The following is a 22,943-nucleotide window of genomic DNA, read 5'->3' on the forward strand; positions in this document are numbered from 1 at the left end:
TCTAAGAAACACAAATTCTTCAGGAAAAAAATTAGTCTGTGCTTAAATTGTCTCCACACGCCTGACCTGGTGCTGGATATGTGGAATCCACATGCCATGTAGTCTCTGGATGGGGAGCCCCTGACCCCCACAGCTGGCATTGCAAGCTTGTCCTCGACCTTGACGGACAGTGGCTTGGTGCCCTGGGGTAATTCGTGGGCCTTTGTGTCCCATAGGAAACCTCTGCAGAGGACCTGCTCAGGCTGACGTCGAAGAGTCTGCCTGACCTGACGAGCTCAGTAGAAGACGTGTCTTCTTGGACCGACAACGAAGACCAGGAGGCAGGCGGGGAAGAGGACGAAGGAGCCGGCTCGTCTTCCGTCCTGGGAGCAGTGAGTGGCCTCTCTTTCCCGGGCAGCTCTGTGCGGTGGTGGTTTCCTGAAATGAGTGTCAGGACCAGAAAGACAAGCTTGAGACAGTCCACTAGACGCCAGGATGGGAGAGGACCACCGTGCGTTCTTTCTTTTTCTGTCAGAATCTTTCAGAAAAATTGATGAGGGTAAATCTCTTTCCATTATGAAAAAAATTTTTTTCCTGGAATCAAGTAGGAGAGCAACTGGGTATCGAGTTTAGCACATATCTCAGTTTCTAGGAGGCTCAATAATAGATTGCAAGGGTTGTATTGCTGCTTTCGATACAGTGTTGGAAAGCTACTGTTTGTGAATTGAAGCTTAAACAGATTTCTGCTTGCAAGCAGAACAGTAAAATAGCACTAAGCCATTCAGTTGTATAGGTGCGTCTTCGGTTTTAGCCACACTTGGCTGTCCCAAGGCACACACTGCCCAGCGCTCCGGCCTGCAGCCTGCCCTCACACTGCCTGGGGCAAGAGTCCAAGGCTTGAGGTTGCCTGTGCTTGGGTGTGGTGCTCAGTCACCTCTCTGTATCCCAGATCTCGCATTTTTAATATCGTCTCTTGTTTGCTCTTCTTCCCCATCTAAGCTGTGAGGAAAGAATATGCTTTCTGTCTGTTGGAACCCTACCGTCCTCCACCCACACTGAGCCTAGACAGCATGGACAGTCATTGGCCAATTCATCTTGCTTATAACTAGAAACATGGGAGACAAAACCTTTGCTTCTTATTCCTTTTATACATTTTCTGTTTTCAGTACTTTTATAGTATTTCAGTTTGAGGTAGAAGCATTCCTTCTCCCTTTCTGTTGGGTCTTTGGAACTTCAGGGCCACCGAGTATGGTTACGCATGTTGTAGACTGCCCGAAGGGCCCCTCCAGGGGAACAGCAGTCCCATCATTAACAGCCGAGGCTTTTGTAATTATTGTGACAACTCCTTTTGAATATGAGGTAAAGGGTTTTGCTAATAAGATCAGTGCATTCACTCAATTTTCCAGTCAAGGCAGGGAAAAGTCTTAAAGAGGTGCCTCCTTGTAATTTCTCTAGAAGTGTTGTATACACCCATTGTTGAGGACAAACATTTTCCAACTTGTAAACAGGAGTCCACTCCTCAGGACATTTCTTCTGGTACAGCACCCAGGGACAGTTAACTCGGGCACCTATCAACAGAACCGAGAAATCTGCCTGGCTGGAAGAGGGAAGGGAGTTGCCTGTGACCTCCTCTTGTTCCTTCACCACTTCCTAAGGTTTCTCTTCAGAATCCTCTGCTGTCCATGGGGCTCAGACTGAGTCCCAGGCCTCTGACTCTTCTGTTTCATGCCTCTTGCTCCAACGACTCTCCTCCCCTGGGCCATTCTCCCCAGTTCTTCAGATGAGGGCTGATCTCTCTGGGCTTCACTGCTCGCTGCTGGGCGGAGAATAAGGAAGAGCTCCTTGCCTGTTTGTCACTGTGGAGGGACAATACAATCCCCGCTGCAGGTCATGCTCACCTGGAACCCGGCCAGGGTGGGGGTGGTGGTACAGGGACAGGCCCGCAGGGCACCCTAGTTCCCCAGCTGCAGACCCAGATCCCCGTGGAAAGGAGAGCTGGTGTTCAGAGGAACTGAGATGCCTTTGCTCTAAGGCATGACACACGTGCCTCTGGTTAGTTATCTCAGCACTGCCTTCCTCCCAGAGGCTGTAAAGTTCCAAGTTATCTGAGACACTCCCTTCTGCTGGAAGTATCTTGTCTGCATCATCTCTCTCCCAGATCTGCTCATCACTGCTCCCCTCGAATATAGTATCTTTTTTTTTTTTTTCCTGTTTATTTGGTGCAACCTGCCTCTTTGGGGAAAGAAAGAAAAAAAAATGAAGGTTTGTGAACTTTTTAAGTCAAGTGTACCTCTTTGACCCCCCAGTATCCAACAGCACCTATATTCCAGGCATATTCAGACATAAAGCTGTCCACAGAGCAGTGGTTCTCAAAGTGTGGTCCCCAAAAATGCACAAAATGATGTAAAAATAAACTATTATTTAAAAAAACAAGTGAGATCCCTGGACCAGCAGCATCAGTGTCACCTGAAAACTTGGTAGAAATGCAAACCCTCTTGTCACATCCTCATCTGGTGAATCAGAAACTCAGGGTGACATGCAACAATATTTTATAAGCCTCACAAGTGGCATGGTCTCAGGTTGAAGTGAATCTGAAGAGGCCATAGGGCCCGTCAGCAGAGGAGGGCATGGACGTTGTTCCTGGTGACACCACAATGAGTGTGTCCTTGCTCAGGTATAGACACAGCTCATCTTTTTAATAATGAGATCTATTTAGGGGTGAAAAATTCCACACTCTGATCTTTTAAAAATGACGGTAAAGAGTTTTTAACATCATAACATGTGAAATGGGTGCTTCCGCCTAAGTAAGTGGGAGCTTGTCTCTTTTTATATTTTTCTAACCAAAAATGGAGGTACTGATTGTCTTTGCCAAATGTGTAATTGTCATAGTTCAGCTCGAAAGAGTTTGCTTAGCCCATCAATCAGGAAACCTGTCTCCGGCTTCCTGTGGCATCAAGAGAATCAGTTCTAACGTCAGAATCAGCAGTTTGGGAATATCTTGGAGAGAAATCTTGGTGTTAGGTGTAAGAGGAATAGAGATCTCATCTCTCCAGTGGGAAGAGGAGCCGAGCTTTGTATGTAAGTCTGATGTTGGTGCTTGATTCGTTAATGGTTGGTGGAATAGCCTGAGGTGTGGGAACTGGAATCACTGTCTTCTGGAAAAGTCGGCATCCTCAGGGGTAGATACTAACATACATGCAGAAAGAAAGGAGAAGACCTCTTGTGTTTGATCTGATTGCACCATTGGTACTGTGGGCTCTGAAGCACCTGGGTCTTGAGGACCGGAGGGCACCATCTGTGAGGTCCTCTGTGGGAGACTCTCTCTTGTTGGGCGCCTGTCTAGATTTTTCTGATGAATCAAGCTTAAGAGCTTAATGCAAAGAATATAGATCAGTGAGTATATAAACTTGTGATGAGGATTAAGATGGGAGTGTCTGGAATCCCTACTTGATGGAATAAAACTATTCATGGAGGGAGGGGCTGGCACAAGGCTCTCTGAATTTTAAGTGAGGAGAACAAATGTCCTTTCCCTAAAAACTCTTGGAGGGGTGCTCATGTTGGCAATGGTGGGCTCTGCTTCTGGACCTTCAGGCCCACCACAGCACAGGACAGTGGCAGCCCTAGAGGAGTCCTCTGCCCCTGGAGGAGGAGCAAGCTTCCCTTCTCCCTGGGCTTCCACTTCCGACTTCCCCAGTTTCAGGACTCACTCTTCCAGGAAGTCTCCCCAGATACACACATCTTCATATCTGAGCCTCTAGCATGTAATAAGCCCTGTAGTTTCCTTCATGATCCTTGTAACAACTCGTGATGTCTTTCTTAATGTCATATTCGCATCATGGGGCAGCACCCACATTGGGGATCCAGGTGCTCACTGTTGTTGTCATTATATATCATGGACGGGGTGGTTGGACTGATGTGGACACAGTAGATGACTGCTCTTCTTCCCTAATGCCCCGTTTGTGTATCTCCTCTTAACCAGCCTGTCTTCCCCAGTGCACCATGAATTCAGCGTACCTACAGGACACTGTAGGTAATTATGATGTGTCTACAAACCAGAAAGTCTGTCTGCCTTTCCTTTCTGGGACTTTCCATTTGGGGTAGGAATATCAGTGATACAGAAACCCTTTTCCAAGTCCAGCATTGTGGGAACACAATGTACCTCCCCTTAGAATGGGATATTTGTGGTAGCACCTTGTTAACAAATGAGTCAATTTCTTGTGTTTATTTGGTGAAGGCTCAAAAGCAGCAAGCAGCTGGAAAGGGAAATCAGGATTTGATTTTTTTTTTTTTTAAGATTGATTTATTTATGCATACAGAACTGAGGTATAGGCCAGAGGTAAAGGGGCCATGAGAGGATTCACCAGAGACAGAGCGGGGAGCAGAACAGGCAGGTTGATGAAGTACACTGCTGAGGGGAGCAGCAGACGCGTCAGGAGAGGTCTGCTGTGCCATATGGGTCACCTCTGGGGCGGGGATCGAATTCATGCTGAAGCGGCTTTAGCTTCTTAGTGCTGTGCTTTAACCCGTTGCACCACCAGGGAGGGCCCGGGTTTGATTTTGAACCCTGACAACCACCACCACGATCCAAGGAGTCAGTGCCTTAGTAAGTGGAACATAAGTGAGAATACTAGCCGAAGACAGCAGGAAGCAGAGCATGGCACCGCAGGTCTCCACAGCGTGGGTTCTGGAAAAAGGAGACTGACAGGAAGAACAAGAAGCAGGACACTGGGGTCCCAGACCTTGCATCTGATAGGCTGATTCGGGGAGTCAGAAGGCTGCTGAGGCCAGTGCTGACGGACTCGTGCAGGTAGATACAGTAGCTCACTGTGGCTGAGGGAAAACCACACGCACCCAGATGCAAGGCTCACACGCCAAGACCAGCGTTCGCAGCTTTCTCAGACACACCAGGGACATGTGTACAGCGGGCACTTTCATGGGCACCTGAAGTGCCAGGGAGGGTGAGGTCGGGCTTGGCCACAGATCTCAGGGTCCCCAGCTGCAGAGCCCTCTCGGCAGGTTTGATGGAGTGGCGACCAGAGTCTATTTCTAGAAGCTTCCCAGGTGATGGCATGCTCGGACAGGCTTTGGGCAGCAGCCCTTGGGCAGTGTCTGCTGGTGGAAACAGCAAGTATGCACACCCCAGTGGCACCTAGAGGCGGACTCCTCAGCATCTCCTGGTTAGGCGCCCAGGACTTATCTATGACTGGCTTGCAGAGAAGGGGTGACTTGAGCCCCCAACAGCCTACCACCCCTGCCCTGCCTGTCTGTATTTGGGACTAGGGGTGAGGCCCGCGGTCTTGGCAGGGGATGTAGGAAACTTGAAGTGAGGGTCTCTCCCCTGCTAGCACCTCGCACAGTGCGCCTGCAGACACAGGTTTCCTGCGAGGAGGCTACAGGCCTCTCCTCCCATAGCAGCAGCAGGCAGCGAGACGCACCAACCTGTGTGCTGAGCTGGCGTTTTCCTCCCCGCGGTCTCTGCGAGCCGGCCCTTACTTCCCAGGCAGGGCTCAGTTCTCTTAGAGGCCCCGAAGCAACGCTCTGCTGGCGAGGGCGATGGAACAGGGCTGTGATAGCTCCGCCAGGCAGGGCCAGATAACACAGGCAAGACTGCACTTAGTGCTGGTCTAAGAAAATAAGACTCAGATTTGGGGGTGGCTGGGGTTTGGTTTGGTTTCATACTTCAGGAGATGAAATGGTGATTTAAATGGGTGCGGGTGGGGGGAAAGATAAGAATGATGATTTGACCTGGATGAATCGCCCAGAAAATGCTGAAGTTTAAATTAGGCACTTTTTTGAGGGCCTGTTCTGACTCGCAGCCTGCATCCCTCAGGGAAGCCAACGTGTGTGTTTTGCACAGATAAGCAAAGAATGTTTTCTGCAGATTTGTTCCGGGGTGGTCTCCAAAGTGGGGTGAGCACACGGAAGAGGGGCCCAGAGGCCCCTTGAAGTGTGGGAGGAAGGCACTCGGACCTGTGCAGATTTGAAGTCATCGTAGATGTTCCCTGTGCTGTAGTACACGATACCTGAGTGCAGCTTTCAGTTGTAATTTATGGAGCTTTGTTGGAGGACACGCTGGCCCCACAGAATACCACAGCTGACGGCGTTGGCTGCAGCATGGCAAAATACAGTTGAAGAAGCCCCTTTGTATGCAGGCAGCTTTATTACCACCTTCTGGGTTTGAAAAAAAAGCCTCATGCTTCAGTGGAAATAGCTGTGGACTAGGAGAGCACGTCATAGCTACCCTCAAATTCATTTCTTTGTATGAAATAACACCGTAGAAGCCACAAGTCGATTTCATCCTTTGGACAGTTTCTTCCGCCTGCTCCTCCCATCCCTGTCTTCCAAGAAGCCTTTCAGCCCCACCCCAGGCCAAGTCTTCCTCTTCTGCCTGACACCCTTACTCATTTCCTGTTACGTGTCCCTGGGGCCTGCACCTTGAAGGAAAGAATATATCAAGGCTTAAAGGAAAGTGGCAGACCAGACCTGAAACAGCTTTCTTCTGCTGTAGACAAGGTGATGGCACTTACCCTGGGAGAAAAGCCGAGGGCGTGACTTGTCAGCAGTCACAGACCTTAGGATAGTTTATTTGTTAGCTTCCCGAAGCCTTGAAGGGCACAGCCATCTGAGAGGTGTGTCTTGAGTCTGGAAACAGGGTGGTGCTGTTCACACAAGTCTGGTCCTTGCTGTCCAGAGAAGCAATACCCTGCTTGGTTTCTATTCGAGTTCTTGGAAATGGGTTTCTAGGTAAAAGACGAAATCACATTTGTGTGCTAGGTGAGTTAGACATATAGGTGCTAAGTGCTAGAAACACCCTCACCTACTCACTTCCACTCCCCTTCGCTTGCAGACTTCATGAGCAGTAGAAGAGTTGGAGCATTTTGCTCTGTTTCTTTTTATTTTATAACAGTTTATTTTTACATCATTTTGTACATTTTTTTTTCATCTCAATTGTAATCCCCATAGGTTTCTCATCACCAAGTCACCCGTGTGCCATCACCATAATCCCGTGCACTTCTCCCCCACCCCCACGTTTTTGATCCCATTCCCCACTCCACCCCTGCAAAATGTCTCTGGTATATGGTTGTTCATTATTTTTATTATTTTCTCGCCTGGTCCATTATACTCCTGCTGTGAGCAAAACCACCCGGTATTTCTCTTTCTCTTTCTGGCTTATCTCACTAAGCATGATCTTTTCCAGCTCCATCCAAGTTGCTGCAAAAGACATGTGTTTCTCTTTTTTGGTTTGTGAGTAATATTCCACTGTTTCTCTTTTTAAGCACAACTTAAGCAACACAGTAGTACAAGCCTGGAAATAAAAACAAAGTCAAGTATCAGATCAGAACAGGGCCACCCTGGTGGCCTGAGGGTTAGTCTTGGTGTTACCACAACTGCAGCCTGAGTTCCATCCCCGGCCAGGGAGCTGACCCATACGGCATGGCAGACCTCTCCTGTCCCACCTGCTCCCCTCACCAGCATGTTTTAGTCCATCTGCCTGCTCTGCTCCCCACTCTGTCTCTGGTGATCCTTCACCCTCACACCTCTAGGCTACACCCTCGTTTTTCTACAAATAAATACATTTTAAAATAAAATCAGGACAACCCCACCTCTGCCCCCAATCTGTGGGGTACAGGGCAGAAATGCCTGAAAGAACTGGAGTCGTTTAAATGAACAGAGCTCTTCCCCCACCCTGGCCTGTCATTCCGTGTTTGCTGGCCTGGCTTTTTGTTTGCTGCCGTGTGCTTGTTTCTGCTCACCTGGCTTCTCACCCGAGTGTAGGTGCAGCTCAGACACTTGCAGAGAAAGAAGCCCGTGCCTCGCTCTGCTCTTGCTTACTCCTTCGCTTGAGTGCGCCCGCCTTCCGGAAATAGCTGGCCACATTCTGATTCTTCCTCCCTCAAGTCGCTCCTCTGACTATTCCGTGGCCAGTTTCATTTGTCTGTTTCTCACATGTTAGCCTTAAAAATCATAACGATGCCTTCTGACTTCTCAACAGGTAGATGTTTGCAAACATCTGTTGGTAAAGCTCTTGTTTGGACATGCACACTTGATTCCTTTAGAAACAAATGCACAGGCACACCTCCGAGATGCTGTGGGTTCGGTTCTAGAGGACCCCCTAAAGCTAATAGCACCCAGTGAGTCACACACAAGGTTGGGTTTGGGTTTCCCAGCACATACAAAAGCCGTATTTACACCATACTGTCATGAATTTATTGTTCAAGAGCATTATATCTTTTTATTACCAAAAAAATTGCTAATATCCCTTGAGCCTTCAGTGAGTTGTGGGGTGGGGGGTCTCATGAAAAATATGACATATATGGGGTGCACTCAATCACAATAAAATGAGGTGTACCTATGTTGTGGGATTATCTGTTAAGCTAGGAAGATAAGAGCGCCCAGAGTGGACATCTCTTTCCACTCATAACTACAACCTCTCAAGTTGAGAACAGGGTCCTGCCTACAGCTCACTCCGACAGGTGCAGGAGCACCTTGCACCAGCCTGGCACTGCACAGGGGCACTGTGCTGGGTGCTCTGGGGAATGTGGGAGCACAGTCATCCTCTCGCAGTACCTGTTATATTCCATGCTGAATTGCAGTTATCTATCCTTTTCCTGTTCCCCTTTTCTGTGTTTTAAATTCATAGGAGCCATGTGCTACACTGACCTAGAGCAGGGCCATCTGTTTCCTCCTAGGATACTCCTGGGTGTCCACAGGAGTACCCACAGAAATGGGTGACATTATAGAGCAGAAAAGTCACATGCACCATAGTCCACAGACAGGAAATGTTCAGGCCTACTCAAGGCCCAACAGTGCATGTGTTTGACACGAACTTCTAGACCCAAATTTAGGAATGTGGACTCCGTTTTTGAGTTCTGAGACTCGTCGGTGGTTCAAGTTGACTGACAGTGCCAGTTTCTGTTTTAAGATTGAGGCAGAGGAAGAGCTGGATGGGAGGAAGGCAGAAAGCTGTGAGGAGAGGCCTGGACTCTCTGCCTCAGCCCCCTGAGAGGCAGCCAGAGCCTGGGCAGAAGAAATGGCTAGTGTGAGAAGGCAGGCAGCATTGGGGCTGACCAGGGTAGGAGGGGAGCAGGGCGAGCCTGTCACTTGGAGTCTGGGGTCTTCTAGGGTTCCTTGGTGGTCAAGGAGGAGTGTGAAACAAGTTTCAGCCCTCCCTCTGGTGGTGTTTGAAGGCTGGGCCATTCCTAAGCAATATTTTCAATGGGGTTTTGTTTACCTTTGAAACCTGTTGCTCCCGTTAACCCTCCTCCTCACCTATTGGCTCCCTTCTTCATAGATTCCTGGAACTAGTGCCCTCAAACTGCTCTCCCTCCCCCACTGAGGTACCCACAATCTCCCCTTCTCCCTAAGAAGTTCCAGTCTTCCAGGCTCTTCTTTCTTCTCTATAGTCATTTTCTCCTTTTTCCCCACCACCACCACCCACAATAGTAACAACTAACCAACAAATAAAACCCTCCCCATTTTTTCCAAGCAGCATGTTTCTGAACAAAGCAATCTGATTGATGAATTTAAGGTGGCCAATAACCCTTGACCCTTAGCAGATCTGGGGCATTTATCAAGGCGAACTGGACTTTTTTCAGTGAGTTTCTTGTTGCTATCATTTCAAAATGAAATTGAAAGATCAAAGGCCTGAGGACAGGGATGTTTGCAGAGGAAATACCATGGTAGACCAGCAAGCCTGACCTCAGTAGCTGTTTCCTTCAGATGTCCCTGCATGTCAGCACCATCTTACTGAATTATGTTGCTAAGATTCTTACACTGTTCACAATGACTTGGGGCAGGAAAGCAGTTGGGGAGACCGGTAGTGCTAGAGTATGCCTTCTTCCTATAAAGGAGAGGCTGGCGGTTATAGAGCCAGACTGAACTTATCAAGCTCCGCTGTACAAATAATTTCTTACCTTTGTGTGCAGAAGCAGCCACAGGCAGCGGGCAAACTCACAGGCAGGGCTGTGTGGAGCCAGGCGTGGCCCCAGGCAGCCAACCCCTCTGGAAAGCCTGGGGTAGCTCCCGACACACCTGCCTGTGGGCCCCACAGAGCACATCTGGGCTGTCCCAACAGGCTCATCAGAGAGCACGAGCCCTTGGAGCAAGGTCAGCGTGAACTCAGCAGCGCACCTCAAAAATGCAGGATTCAGGTAGAGCCCGTGTTGACCTGGAAGCAGCAGAAGGCTGCAGGTACTGCCGAGACGAACCAGCAGAACCACGTGCCACGACAGTGTCTCCTCTGCGTCTGCTGCTCCATATCAAAGCCTGCCTGGAGGGTGTGTCCAGTTAGAGCAACTCCAGCTGGCACAAGACACAGGGCCACACAGAACTCCCTCACTGTTCATATAGAAAAAAGCCCTCAAAATGCCTGGGGTGTCCACCTTTATTGTTGACAGGATTGACCATTATTTCTGTACTTGGGCACCTCAGCCAACTCACCCCTTCCTTCCCTGCCAATCCCCCTGTGCATTCCTTAGGTGTCTTGTACATGACTATTTTTTGACGGCCCTCTCACCTCTCCTTTTGCTATGGTTTCAGTTTCTCCTGCACACACACAAGGTGCGTGCACACACGCATACACATGGTGTTTTCCTAGAGTGTAGAGTTAAGTATATCCTAGTCCTCCTCCCAGAGATATGTCCACGGTGAGCACAGAGCCAGCTCGTGCTGAGAAATGACCCAAGGGTCTGCCTTCTACTGTAGCTCTCAGACCAAAGAAGCCTCCCCACTGTCTCCCCTCCTCTGTCATAGTAGGTTAGGACAAGGAAGAGACTTGTGCTTCATAGACAATGTCATGACTTGTTTCCTGTCAGTTGGCAATTCACACCAACGAGGGACATGTGGAGACCCCTTGTTGCATCTGTATCTCCTATTATTTTTGAAGAACTAAGAGTCACTTGAGGACATCGTCCTCTCCTTGGGGAGGTGACATGTCCCCGGGAGCCTCAAGAGCAGATGTGGACTGCAAGTTATTATGTTACTACCCTGTTAAAGGTGCCCTTTGCCCCATCTTTCTAAGAGACTAGGAGATCTGCTTTCCACCTAAAAATTAGCCAAGTAATCCTCACCAAAGTGCATCAAGCCCGATCAGATTGTTTGGGGATGGTAAATGCAGGGTACCCAGCAAGGCGCTCCTGTAAGGCCAGCAGCATTCGCTCCATGAGCCTCGGACCTGCGCCTCCCCCAAATGCATTTGACAGCTCTAGGCTGTGTGTGCTCGCTCCCGGCCCTGGGCCAGCTGGGGTCTGCCGTTCTGCATTTCAGTTTTTCCTCTTCAGTTCTCAGTTAACTTTTTTGTTGGGAAGCAGTGACTCTCATAGAGCCGTACATTTGTGTTTTAACTTCTGCAGTCAGCTCACAGGCTTCTTGTGACTTCAGGGCTGATTTATTGTCCTTCTGATTCCCTTTTTCTGAATGGTTATTTATTCCCAGCCCTGGCCTCTCTGATAGCCATCTGGTTCTCCTTTGGTCACTCACACATCTGTCCCAGGGATTTGGAAAACAAGCTTCCTTTGGCAGCCTAAAAATAATCTCAGTGTGCTGGAGACCTGAAAGGGAAATAACCCTGCTCCACTGTCCTGTCGATACTGACCAAGGGCATCAGCCAAGAATGTGTCCCGGGAACTTGGAGCTTGGGTGTCTTCTGTCACATCTGCAGATTAGTTTTTTCCAAGTGCTGGGAACTATAAAAATGTGGCATGAAGAGGGTGCAGCCCACCCACCCCCTGCCCCAACCCCCACCATCACTCCCTGGGAATAGATATGCTTGTGCAAGGGAAATGGTTGGAGATAAAAGCCTCGCTTCGCTTAGTTTGTTTGAGGCTTCAAGAGTTCGCTGAGAAAGACAGATGATGCTGAGCACTTCGACGTTACATCAGTTTGCAGTGTGTTCAGGATTCATAAATGCTTTAGACAGCAGTCAGAGGACATTTCTAACAAGTAGACTTTTAGCGTGGACCCAAAGCACCAGACTTGTGGATAATAGTTTGTTTCCACCCCCAGACGACTACAACTTGCCAGAAGCTAAAACTCAACCCCTATGTAGTTTCTCATTCAGAATCACTGCTAGTCAGAAGTTACAGCCATCTTTTCAAAGGCTACGCTATGAGATAAAATGTCAAATGATAATGATATTCAGATGAGGATCGTGCCAACAATTTCCAATCTCCTTGCAAGTCGTAATCCAAAGATGTGCAAATCGAAAGTAATTAACATCCTAACTTAAATTTCCTTGACCTTTTGAGTTAAAAACCAAAGTGCTCAATGGCCTCTGTCCATTTCTCTTAGTTCTTACTTTGCTCCACCTTTGTGAATGAGCTCCTTGGGGCTGGGAGAGGTGGTCTCTGCATCATCCACAGCTGGACTGTTTTTCACCAGAACAAAGACTCTTTCAAGGCCAGGAAACTTGAATTTGATCAACAGCAAGTCTCTTGTCCACTTCACTTTTTAATGAAATGTAAATGGCCTTACAATGCCATGAACAGATGAATAGCCTTCTCCCACTCTTGGCATTTACAAAAAAATGCTCCAATCCCTAGCTCCTACACTGTTGAACCAGAAAAAATTTTGTCCCCAGCCCCTTATTTTACCAGAGACCATGTCAGAATTGTAAAATTTTGAGATTTTACAGTTTCACAGGTGATACCAGGAGAGATGAGATTTCTGGGTCAGAAACAAATAAGGTTATTAATCATGGCACAGCAGCTTTCTCCCTTCCAAGCTTACAACTCCATCCCAGTGGAGAGCTTTAAGCTCCCCTTGGCCCTCTCTTCCCCAGGGGAAGACTGCAGAGGAGCTCAGCATCATAGCCAAGGAACCCCCAGCACTGGCCTCCTGAATCTCTTAGAAGCAAAGCCAACTGCCCTTTGCACCCGTGGGATCCATTATCTTTACTGTCTTGGACTCTAAACAAACCTGCCCCTTCTTCCATGACACTATCCCTAACTTTCATGACTGTTCATTCTACAAATTTCTTTGAAGAGATAGATATTCCAGAGTGAAAACAGCCGAGGCCTCCATTCAGAAAGCGCATCGAAAAGGAGACAGCCACGGAGAATCATCTTTTAGATAATACTCAGTAAAGGTCGACCATGACAATATTCTTGGTTCCTCTTAAAGATGCCTGCCAACCTAGAGCCATGGTTTGGAGTCCACGAGTCACGAGCTTGAGTCCCATCTGGTCAACTTGGTCATCCTTAAAGTCCTTTTCATTTCTATTCAAAAGTCTCTTGATTTGTACTGACTCTGAGATGAGAGCACAGAGCTCCCTAGTACACTGTATGGGTGGGTCCCGCCCCTCACAGTTCTGTGTTCTGAGGCGTTTCCCATCTGGGTCAGACTCATGTGTGCTCCTCTCAGCACAGCCGTGCTGAGCCTGGAGAAAGTATGTCTCCTTTCCCCATCCATGTAGCTGGAAAGACTTGTCCTCCGCCGATGCCCGCCCAGACCTGCAGGTGGTGATTCTGAAGCTTGTCCCACTAGTGAGGTAGAGAGGGCTGCCCCCTGCCCCCTGCGCCTTGAGCTTTGTCTGTGCTGTGGTTTCTCAGTGGTGCCATGGCCGATTGCATTGCTTTCTGTTCCATAGTTTGGGCAGTAATTGGATAAGCTTCTAGTGTTTCAGACCCGTCTCCTCTTGGGAAGGAAACTCCCTTAAGTTTCTGAGTGGACTCCTGTCTTTCACAGCCTTGCTTCCTGAATGGCTGCACTTGTTTGACTTGTCTGGGTCCCTTGCTTTCTGTTGCACATTTCGTTTCCTAAAGTCTGTTCTCCATCACTGTGTCAGAGGTGGGCTCATTGCATCCTCTGTGTCCTGAAGGTTCCACTGCTCAACCACCATGACCTCTAGTTGGCTCCTTCCACCCAGTAGACATTCTCCCATTCTACCAACATCAACTTCTGCCTGCTCCCCTTGGGGATGCTTTGTGTTCGCTTTCTTTATAGTCCTCATGTCATAAACTTCTCAAGTGATATCCACCAGGCAACAAAAATTACTGTTCCTTTGAAATGTACTCAGAAAAAATATTTTAAAGTTCTTCCTAGTCTTCCTCATCCCTCTCACCTTTAAATCTGTCAAAATTATCTGATCCCTCCTGGGGTAGCTGTTCCCAGTCCTCTTCCTCAAACTCTGCATTTTTTTTTAATAATATATATTTTTTACAGCATTTTGTGCCTTTTTCCATCTCAGTTGCAATCCCCGTAGGCTTCACATCACCAAATCACCCATGTGCCATCCCCATAGTACTTTCTGCATTATTAAAATCACATCCCTCCTTGTTTTTCAGGGTCTGGCACCCCCACTGGGAAGTCCTGCAGTTCGCTTCTCTCTCGGTTCTTTTCTTTCTCATTCAAGTCTCTGTAGGCTCCAGCCACCCCATCTAGACACACCAAAGTGTCCCCCCACTCTTGAGGCCCACCTTGAGTTGGACTGACCAGTACCTCTCTTTTCCTTCTACAACATTCTACCCTAGACTGCACGACCTTCCCTCCTTCCTACCCACTCAGTCATCTACACCCCATCTTGTGACCTAAAGACTTCTCTTCTGCTAGCTAACCATCTTGCTTGCTCTGTCCTTTCTCTTCCACTACTCCTGTTCTTATCAGAAGAGCAGCCCAAGTCCTGAGCTCCTCAGTGTCACCTGAGCTCTCAACACTGAGTGCTGCATGCATGTGGCTCTGAAACTGCCTTCCTCACAGTTAGATCTGCAGGAATTTCACAAGTGCAACCAAGAAGAGGCTACATTCTTGTTGGGTATCTTTTTTGCTTGCTCGCCGAGGTAAATCCACAACCTTCTGTAGGTGCGACATTGGAGTACGGACCTCTACAGTCTGGAGACACAGTCGTAGCGTGTATAATTAACAAATTTAGAGGTGGAGGTGCCCTGAGTCCAGACAGAGCACAAGCTTGCACTTCTTTCTTCATTTCAACTAAATCTTCCCTGTACCCCTATGATACCTGTCACTAGTGCTCCCAAATACATTGTTTAGCCCTCATAATAACCCTGTCATTACAAGGTTATTTTAACCCTTTATGAAGAAAGGCAGTCGGTCCTGTCTTTTTCATTTAAAAAAAAATTATTTGTGCATAAAGAACTGGGGTACAGGCCAGAGGTGCAGGGGCAGTGAGAGGCTTTACCAGAGTCAGATCGGGGAGCAGAACAGGCAGATTGACGAAGTGCACTGCTGAGGGGAGCAGCGGTCGGGTCAGGAGAGGTCTGCCAGGCCATGTGGGTCACCTCTGGGGCCGGGGATGGAACTTGCACTGAAGCAGCTGTGGCTAGCTTGCAGTGTTGTGTCCCAATCCATTGCACCACCTGGCCCTGCTCCTGTCTTGCATAAATAATCACCAACCTGCCCAACATGGGCACGCCATGTTGGACTCAGTGAGCGCTCCGCCTGCAGTGTCTGCACGTTGCATTCTTTTCCTGTGCAGCTGATGCAGAGTGGGGCAAGTGCTTCCATACTTGCTGGCTTAAATATCTGCGTTCTGAATAAAGAGCAGCATGATGGTAGCCGCCCCCTCATCCTGTGGCTCAAGGGCCACCTGGGGGAGCTGGGAGTCTGCACGCTGCCTCTCTAGAGTACACTTGCTGGAGGAGAGCAGGCAGGGCTGCAGAAATGCCGGTTCCAGCCCGTGTCCCCGTTGGAGGCTGGCTCTGTTTGGACCACGCCACGATGCAGCTACAGAGCCCCAGGGTCTGCTCCGTTCCCATCCCAGAGCCTCTGTGTACCTGTTCCCTCTCTGGGGACGTTGATGCACCTGAGTTAGTCCCAGTCACTGCTAAGCCCCGGGGCGGCCCCTCCGCATCTCTTCACTGGTGTTTCTTCTAACTACTTTCCACTTTACCCCCACCCCCACTTCCAGATCACCCTCTTTGGCAACCCCTGAGCCGTTGGGGGTGTTCTGTGCACAAACTGGGCTGCGTTAGGGCTTTCTCTGGTGCCAGTTAAGCATTCAGCTCTCAAATCAGATCCATTGCCACACGTTCATCTACTTACTTGTCTTAGGATTTTGTTGCTGTGTCTTCTGTTCTCGTTCCCCTCTTAGAAGCGCCTCTTTTATTTTCGAAACCTCTTCCTGTCATTTTAGTGCAATCTCAAGTGGGAAATCTGCATCTTTAGACAGAAGCCTCTATCTTTTGATGCTGTCTAAATCAGCATTTCTAAATTCAAGCCCCATTTTCCAGATGAGGACCTTGGAGCTCAAAGTGGTTGATTAACACGCTTGAATTGCTAAGAAGAACGGCACCACAGTGCACACTCAGACCACTGGGTTCCGATCGCTCTGCCTCCCTCTAAAAGCAGAAGCTGAAGATTCTGCCGCATGGAGACATCATCTCACTGGTTACAGGTGTGAGACTGCAGACTTCAGCTTGGCAACTGCTAAGTTATATAGGTTTCCACACCCTAACTGAATGTAGAATCTTCCTCCTGATTATAATTCAGTGAGTTGGTCTTGGATTTCCCATATGAGTAGTTGGTAATAGAACTCCCAACTTCCAAAAATAACCTGCCAAGTAGAAACATCCTTTCCGATAGCAGGGTAAACCTGTATTACATTCTATTTCCTATATAATGACCTGGTTGCATAACATGATTTAGAAATGCTGATGAATAATACAGTAAGTCCTCCCTTAGGATTGTTGACTGCAGCTTAAGTGAAGCCTATAATTGATGGAGAAAATTAAGGAAGAAAGTTTCACTGGGCCAGAAACCAGAGGTAGGATCACGGAGCATTGTCAGCCATTACGAAGAGGATCGCCAGCCCTTTCCCCATTAACCCAACCAGATTCTAGAAGTGACAGATTCCACCATAGATGAATCTGCACAAAGGAGCTCATTCCCAGTGAACAGTCTGTAAGGGCAGCCGGCAAAGGGTCGTTTCTCGCCTTGAACAACTGCCTGGGAGTTGTTCGGGAGATGCAGACATCTCTCTCTCCCTTTTTCGTAGCACACTCGCTGTCTGCTGCTGAGTGAGGGGCTAAAATCATTTACCTCAAGGATCCAGAACCCCACTTACCACACCCAGCAGCCTGACCGACTGCCCCGCAGGCCAGCTGATAGCAGCAAATTCCTGTGGGCTGTTTCTGGCCACAGAAACCTTGCGAGTAAAGAGGCTGAATCTCTAATGTGAACCAAAATTCCTTCCTTCCTTCTTGAACCCACTTACTCCAGTTTTGGGTTAGCGTGAGCGCCTGTGCGGCAGCTCAGGGTGTAAGGTAAGAACGACCTGACACAGGCCTGTCCTGCCTTCTTTTGCCAGGTGTGCTCGCTCACACGCGTGCACACGCCTATCCACATGCACGCTCAGGTTGGGACAATTAAGACACACCAGGAACCACACATCTTTTGGGGGTGTGAAGAAAGCCACTGAGACATGAGAATGTGCAACCCCTAAAGACCATGCCCCCCTCCCCGGAGAACTCCCCCCGTGGACATTATAATGAAACACTGTCGAGCAGACTACATTATTTGAGGACATTATTTGCTGTAGGTGCTATCAAATCCTTCTCTGAACCAGAGGCCTTCTGAGAGAACTTCTGGCACATTTCATTTGAGAATCACCAAGTGGCACCAGGGCTGTTTGATTTGCTCTTTAGACCTGGGCTGAGGTGGAGAGTGGGAGAACTACACCCAAGGGACTTGATCAGAGCATGGGCATGTGGATATTTTCAGACAATAGCCCTAAGACCGAAGAGAGACTCGTTGTCATCCAATTGCCCTTTGTATGTTGCTGCTTCCTGAAATAATCTGGAACTAAAGTATTGTAGCTAAGCAACCTACTTGCCGTTCATTGAGTTACAAGCCACCTGACATGGTCCATCAGTTTTGTGTGACAAGAGGAAGTGGTTCCGCTTAAATGCAGAGGTCTGTGCTGACATTTCCAGGGGCTGCTCAGACAGGACTTCAGGCCCCCCTGGGGTGCAGCCATGCTCAGTGTACCCACCCGGGGAACCCCCTCCATCCAGGCGTACTGATTTCAGCAACAGACTCTCAGTGTGATGGAACATACACCATCATTTTTTTCTTTTTTTGGGACATACTCCATCTTTACGGAAGATTCCGCGGGGCTAAATAGCTCATAAAAACCAAATCTCCTTTTATTCTTCTGTGCAATTGAGGATTGAAAAAAAGATAATGTTGTTCTTCAACACGTTGTTCTCAGACACGTTGACCAACTTCAGATTCTGAAAATAAAAAATGTCACAGTCCTTGCACTTGACCACACACAGACTCCAGATCGGACGTAGCGTGCGTGCTCCGGGGTTACGACGCCCCTCACTCACCCTGGACCCTCCCTCGCTATCCATCCTAGATCCCGGTTCTAAGCCACTGTAAACACAACAGTGTTACTTAGGGTCTCAATAATGATGACATTTACCTTGGGACACTTGTTCCCTGTGAAAAATAAATGGGGCTATCTTTCGGTGAGGAACTATCAAGAATGGTGCAGTATTGAGCCTCCAACATATTAACTAAAAAGCACCTTAAGATGAAAGGGGAGAATATTCTGGCAATACAGGAGGCAGGAAAGCCTGGGGGTGGAGTGGCATCCGGCTTGTAGCGAGGTGATGCCTTGCGCCGACCTCCTCTTTTTGGCCACTCTTGTGGGTGTCTATGTCACCACCATCATTTCTCCACTGGTATGAAAGCTGGGGTGGTGCTGGAGAGAGAGAGGGGAAATGGAAGGAGGGAGCACCCCAAGTCCTGAAGCCGTGGGCTGGGACTGGTTTCCTTCCTGCTGTGGTGTAGACCCGGTCGCTGTGTAGTGGATCACCCACTTAGGGGTCACCAGAGGGTGAGGACTTGCCAGCCGAAGAACACCTATCTCTGTAGGCTGATGGCCCGTGTCAGGTGGTGGAACCTGAAAGCCCCGGTCAGTCTCCAGTAACTGCTGTTTACAGTCTGGAGGCAGATTCTTTCCAATAAGAGTTTGAGCCAAGGAGAGCGACGCCTGGAGGCCTCTCTCCGGACCCTCCTATCGCATGTCTCCTGTGCCAGGTCCTTGGCATGCCTCCAAGAAGGCGCGTTTGCACTCGTGTGTGGATTAATGTCACAATTTGGCATTAGGAAGAACATCCCTCCGGAGAATCTCCAGAATCAGCCTCAGGATTCCATTCTTGCCTTTACTTCATAATTTAGCCCTGGAGACCTGCCAGCCTCTGACATCGGGATAGGAACTCACCAAATTCATCTTTGTTTCATATATCAGGATTCATTTCTATTCCCAATACCCTTTCTCAATTTGCCTGTATCTGCTCATTTCTCAGAATCCCCCCACCTTCTCATTCAGAATGATACTCCAACTTACAGGGAGAGGGGCATCTCCCAAATCCTTCCAGATTCCTTCCAAATTCTATATGTTAATATAGAATTGATATGTAAACAATTACGCCCTGGAAGGAGGGAGAGAAGGGGGTTTAGCACAGGAGATGACTCTAATTCCTTCCTTATACATTTTTATATAGTGAATTTGATATGTAATGTATACCATTTATTTCCTGTTAAAATTCAGCATTTTCTTAGTAATTACCTGCCTTTTTGATGGCTCATGGTTAAAGGATATATGCTCTGCATCTTTTTAAGTGTGTGTGTGTATATACATATACTTGTATATACACACACACACACACACTTTTTTACTTTCCTTGTGTGACTCTTTTCCTAATTAAGGTGACATTGGTTTAAACACTGTTATGATGCCGAGATACAGGTCACACCTCCTGGGATGTCTGTTACCACACCACATTCCTCTCAAGTCACCATAGCCCTGTGGGCCCCTCCCCTCTTTGCTCTCCCCACCTCCCCCTCCCGACAGCCCTCCCCCTCTGATAGCATCAGCTCTACAGACAGTTTTATATTTATATGTTTTGATTTGATTTTGCTTGGCCCTTTGTTTTGTTTTTCTATATTCTTCATGAGTGAAGCCATCTGGTGTTGCTTCTACTTTTGCCTCCTCCCACACAGCATAGCCCCTCCAGTTCCATTCATGTTGTTGCAAATGGCACTAGTTCACCTTTTTGATAGCAGCATAGTATTCTTTTTTTTTTTTTTTTTAAAGATTCATCCATTCATGCATACAAAACTAGGGTACAGGCCAGAAGTGCAGGGGTGGCGAGAAGACTCACCAGAGACAGTGGGGAGCAGAATAGGCTGGCTGACAAAGTATAATGCTGAGGGGAGCAGTGGGTGGGTCAGGAGAGGTCTGCTGTGCCATGTGGGTCACCTGTGGCGTGGGGACCAAACTCATGTTGAAGTGGCTTTAGCTTCTTAGCACTGTGTGCTAACCTGGTGCGCCACCAGGGAGGGCCCACAACATAGTATTTCATTGTGTGTATATCAGATCATCCTAATCCATTCATCTGTCACTCGGCACCAAGTTGTTTCCATAACTCGGCTGTTGTAAGTGGTGCTGCAGTAAACACGGGGTTTATATATCTCTCAGAATTAGTGGGTTTTGCATCTTCCAGGTAGAAACCTAGGATTGGGGTTGCTGAATCACATGGTAAATGTATTTTTAATGTGTAAGAAACCCCCCCCTTTTTTTTTTCATTTAAAGATTTTATTTTTCCCACTCCTCTCCTCGAAATTTTTTTTATTTATTACAAAAGTTTATTTTTACATCATTTTGTACATTTTTTTTTCCATCTCGATTGTAATCCCCGTGGGTTTCCCATCACCATGTCACCCATGTGCTATCACCATAATCCCATGCATTTCCCTCCTCCCCTCCCGTTTTTGATCCCATTCCCCACTCCACCCTCACAAAATGTCTCTGGTATATGGCTGTTCATTATTTTTGTTATTTTCTCGCCTGGTCCATTATACTCCTGCTATGAGTGAAACCATCCGGTATTTTTCTTTCTCTTTCTGGCTTATCTCACTAAGCATGATCTTTTCCAGCTCCATCCAAGTTGCTGCAAAAGACATGTGTTTCTCTTTTTTGGTTGCTGAGTAGTATTCCATTGTATATATGTACCACATCTTTCTAATCCAGTCATCTACTTTTGGGCATTTGGGCTGCTTCCATGTTTTTCCAATTGTAAATAAAGCAGCAATAAACATGGGGGTACAAGTATCTTTTTCAATCAGTGTTTTTGTGTCTTTTGGGTAGATACCTAGGAGTGGGATTGCTGGGTCCATGTTTAGCAGTCTGAGGAACCTCCAAACAGTTTTCCATAGTGGTTGTACTACTTTGCATTCCCACTAGCAGTGCAGGAGAGTTCCTTTTTCTCCACATCCTCGCCAACATTTGTTGTTGCTAGTTGTTTTAAGATGTGCCATTCTCACTGGGGTGAGGTGGTATCTCATTGTAGAGAAACCCCCCTTTTAAAAAAAAAAAACTTCAACTGTGAACTAGTCTACATTCCCACAACAGTGTATGAGGGCTTCGCTTTTCCTTACATACTTGTCCACACTTGTTTCTGGTCTTATTGATAGTCAGTTCTCACAGGTATGAAGGAGTTACCTCATTGTGGTTTGGTTTGAGTTTTCTTGAGAAGTGGTGAGCATTTTTTCACATGCCTGTTGGCCATCTGTGCTTCATCTTTAGAGAACTGTCTACTTTGCAATTTGCGCATTTTAATTGGGTGGTTTTTTCCGTAAGTTGTATGAGTCCTTTGCCTATTTTCGATACTAACCCCTTGTCAGATGTGTAAAATCCAAGTATTTTATCCATTCATTTGGTTGCCTTTCATCTTATAATTGTTTCTTTCACTAAGCAGGTGTTTTTTAGTTTGATATAATCCTATTTGCCTATTTTTGGTTTCATTTGTCTTGCTGCCGGTGTCAAATCCCCACAGACATCATGAAGTCAGTTGGTTTCTGTTCTGACATCCACATCTTTAACCCATTTAGAGTTAACCCATTTTAGCCCATAATTTTTGTGTTTGGTATGAAATCTAGTTTCATTCTTTTGAATGAGACTGTCCAGGTTTACCAGTATCATTTACTGAAGAGAATTTCCTTTCTCCAATGTATACTTTGGCTCCTTGTCATGAATTAACTGCCCATATGCGTGTAGGTTTAGTTCTTCGGTATCAACCCTATTCCACTGGTCTGTGTGTTGTTTTGTTCCAGTAATCATACTGTTTGATTACTGTGGCTTTGTAGTCTATTCTAAAATCTAGCAATACGGCTTCCTCTGTCTTGTCAGGAAGACTTGCTTTGGCTGTAAAGGATCTTTTCTGGTTCCATATACATTTCAGTAATTCTTATTCCATTTCTTTGAAGAATGTCATTGAAACTTTGTTAGAGATTGCATTAATATGAATGTTTTAGTATTTCATTTTTTTTTCTGAGAACGTCAAAAGGAAATTAAATTTCAAATGAGAAGTTTCACTTGTTTAGCATCCTTATAAGTTCGATAAATGTAAATTTTCCCCAAGTTTCCTATAAATTCAAGTAAATGTTTCCTTTTCTATTCTAATAAAGTAGGGTTTTGGTCTTTTTTCTTGCATATATTTTTGGCTTTTCTCAGATGATGGCATTCTCCTTCTGGCATTACCACTAAGGGTCTGGTACCATAGATATTTAGATCTATAGCTAGATATGTGGTTTGCCTTTATATGGGTACAGCCATGTATTCTGGGTGACACTTGATTTTGGGGGCTGCTTAATCACATCTTAAGGGTGTTAGCACATGGAAAATAAAGTTGACCTAGGTATAGTTATTTAGCTACCACAAGATTCAAGTGTTACTTTATTATTATTATTATTATTTTTTAGTTTGGGGTTATATTTTTTCTATTATTTGTATGCGTGTTCTACTTACCTTCCACCAAACCACCTGTACCAATACCCACTTTACCTCCCTCTACACCCCTTCTTTCTTCCCCTGTTCCCTCTGGTAATTCTTCACTAAAGAATTAATAGATCAAGGTTTATTCATGCTATATTTTGCCTATGGGGTCTTTTGGTTATTTATACTCTACATACAAGTGGAAACATCTGAATCTTTTCACTTT

At 47.1% G+C, this 22,943-nt stretch overlaps 1 protein-coding gene across 3 annotated transcripts in view; it reads left to right on the forward strand.

The window, feature by feature from the left end:
- PDZD2 (PDZ domain containing 2) overlaps window positions 1-22,943 on the forward strand; it is a 207,979-nt gene that overhangs the window by 134,610 nt on the left and 50,426 nt on the right. For all 3 annotated transcript variants that reach the window (XM_012721834.1, XM_012721832.1, XM_012721833.1), the window contains exon 5: window positions 216-371. In XM_012721834.1, coding sequence (XP_012577288.1) covers window positions 216-371 — 156 coding nt within the window. The remainder of the gene's footprint in view (window positions 1-215; window positions 372-22,943) is intronic.

The sequence above is a fragment of the Condylura cristata genome, unplaced genomic scaffold, assembly GCF_000260355.1.
Source record: "Condylura cristata isolate star-nosed mole 26May11 unplaced genomic scaffold, ConCri1.0 scaffold00007, whole genome shotgun sequence".
NCBI lineage: Eukaryota > Metazoa > Chordata > Mammalia > Eulipotyphla > Talpidae > Condylura > Condylura cristata.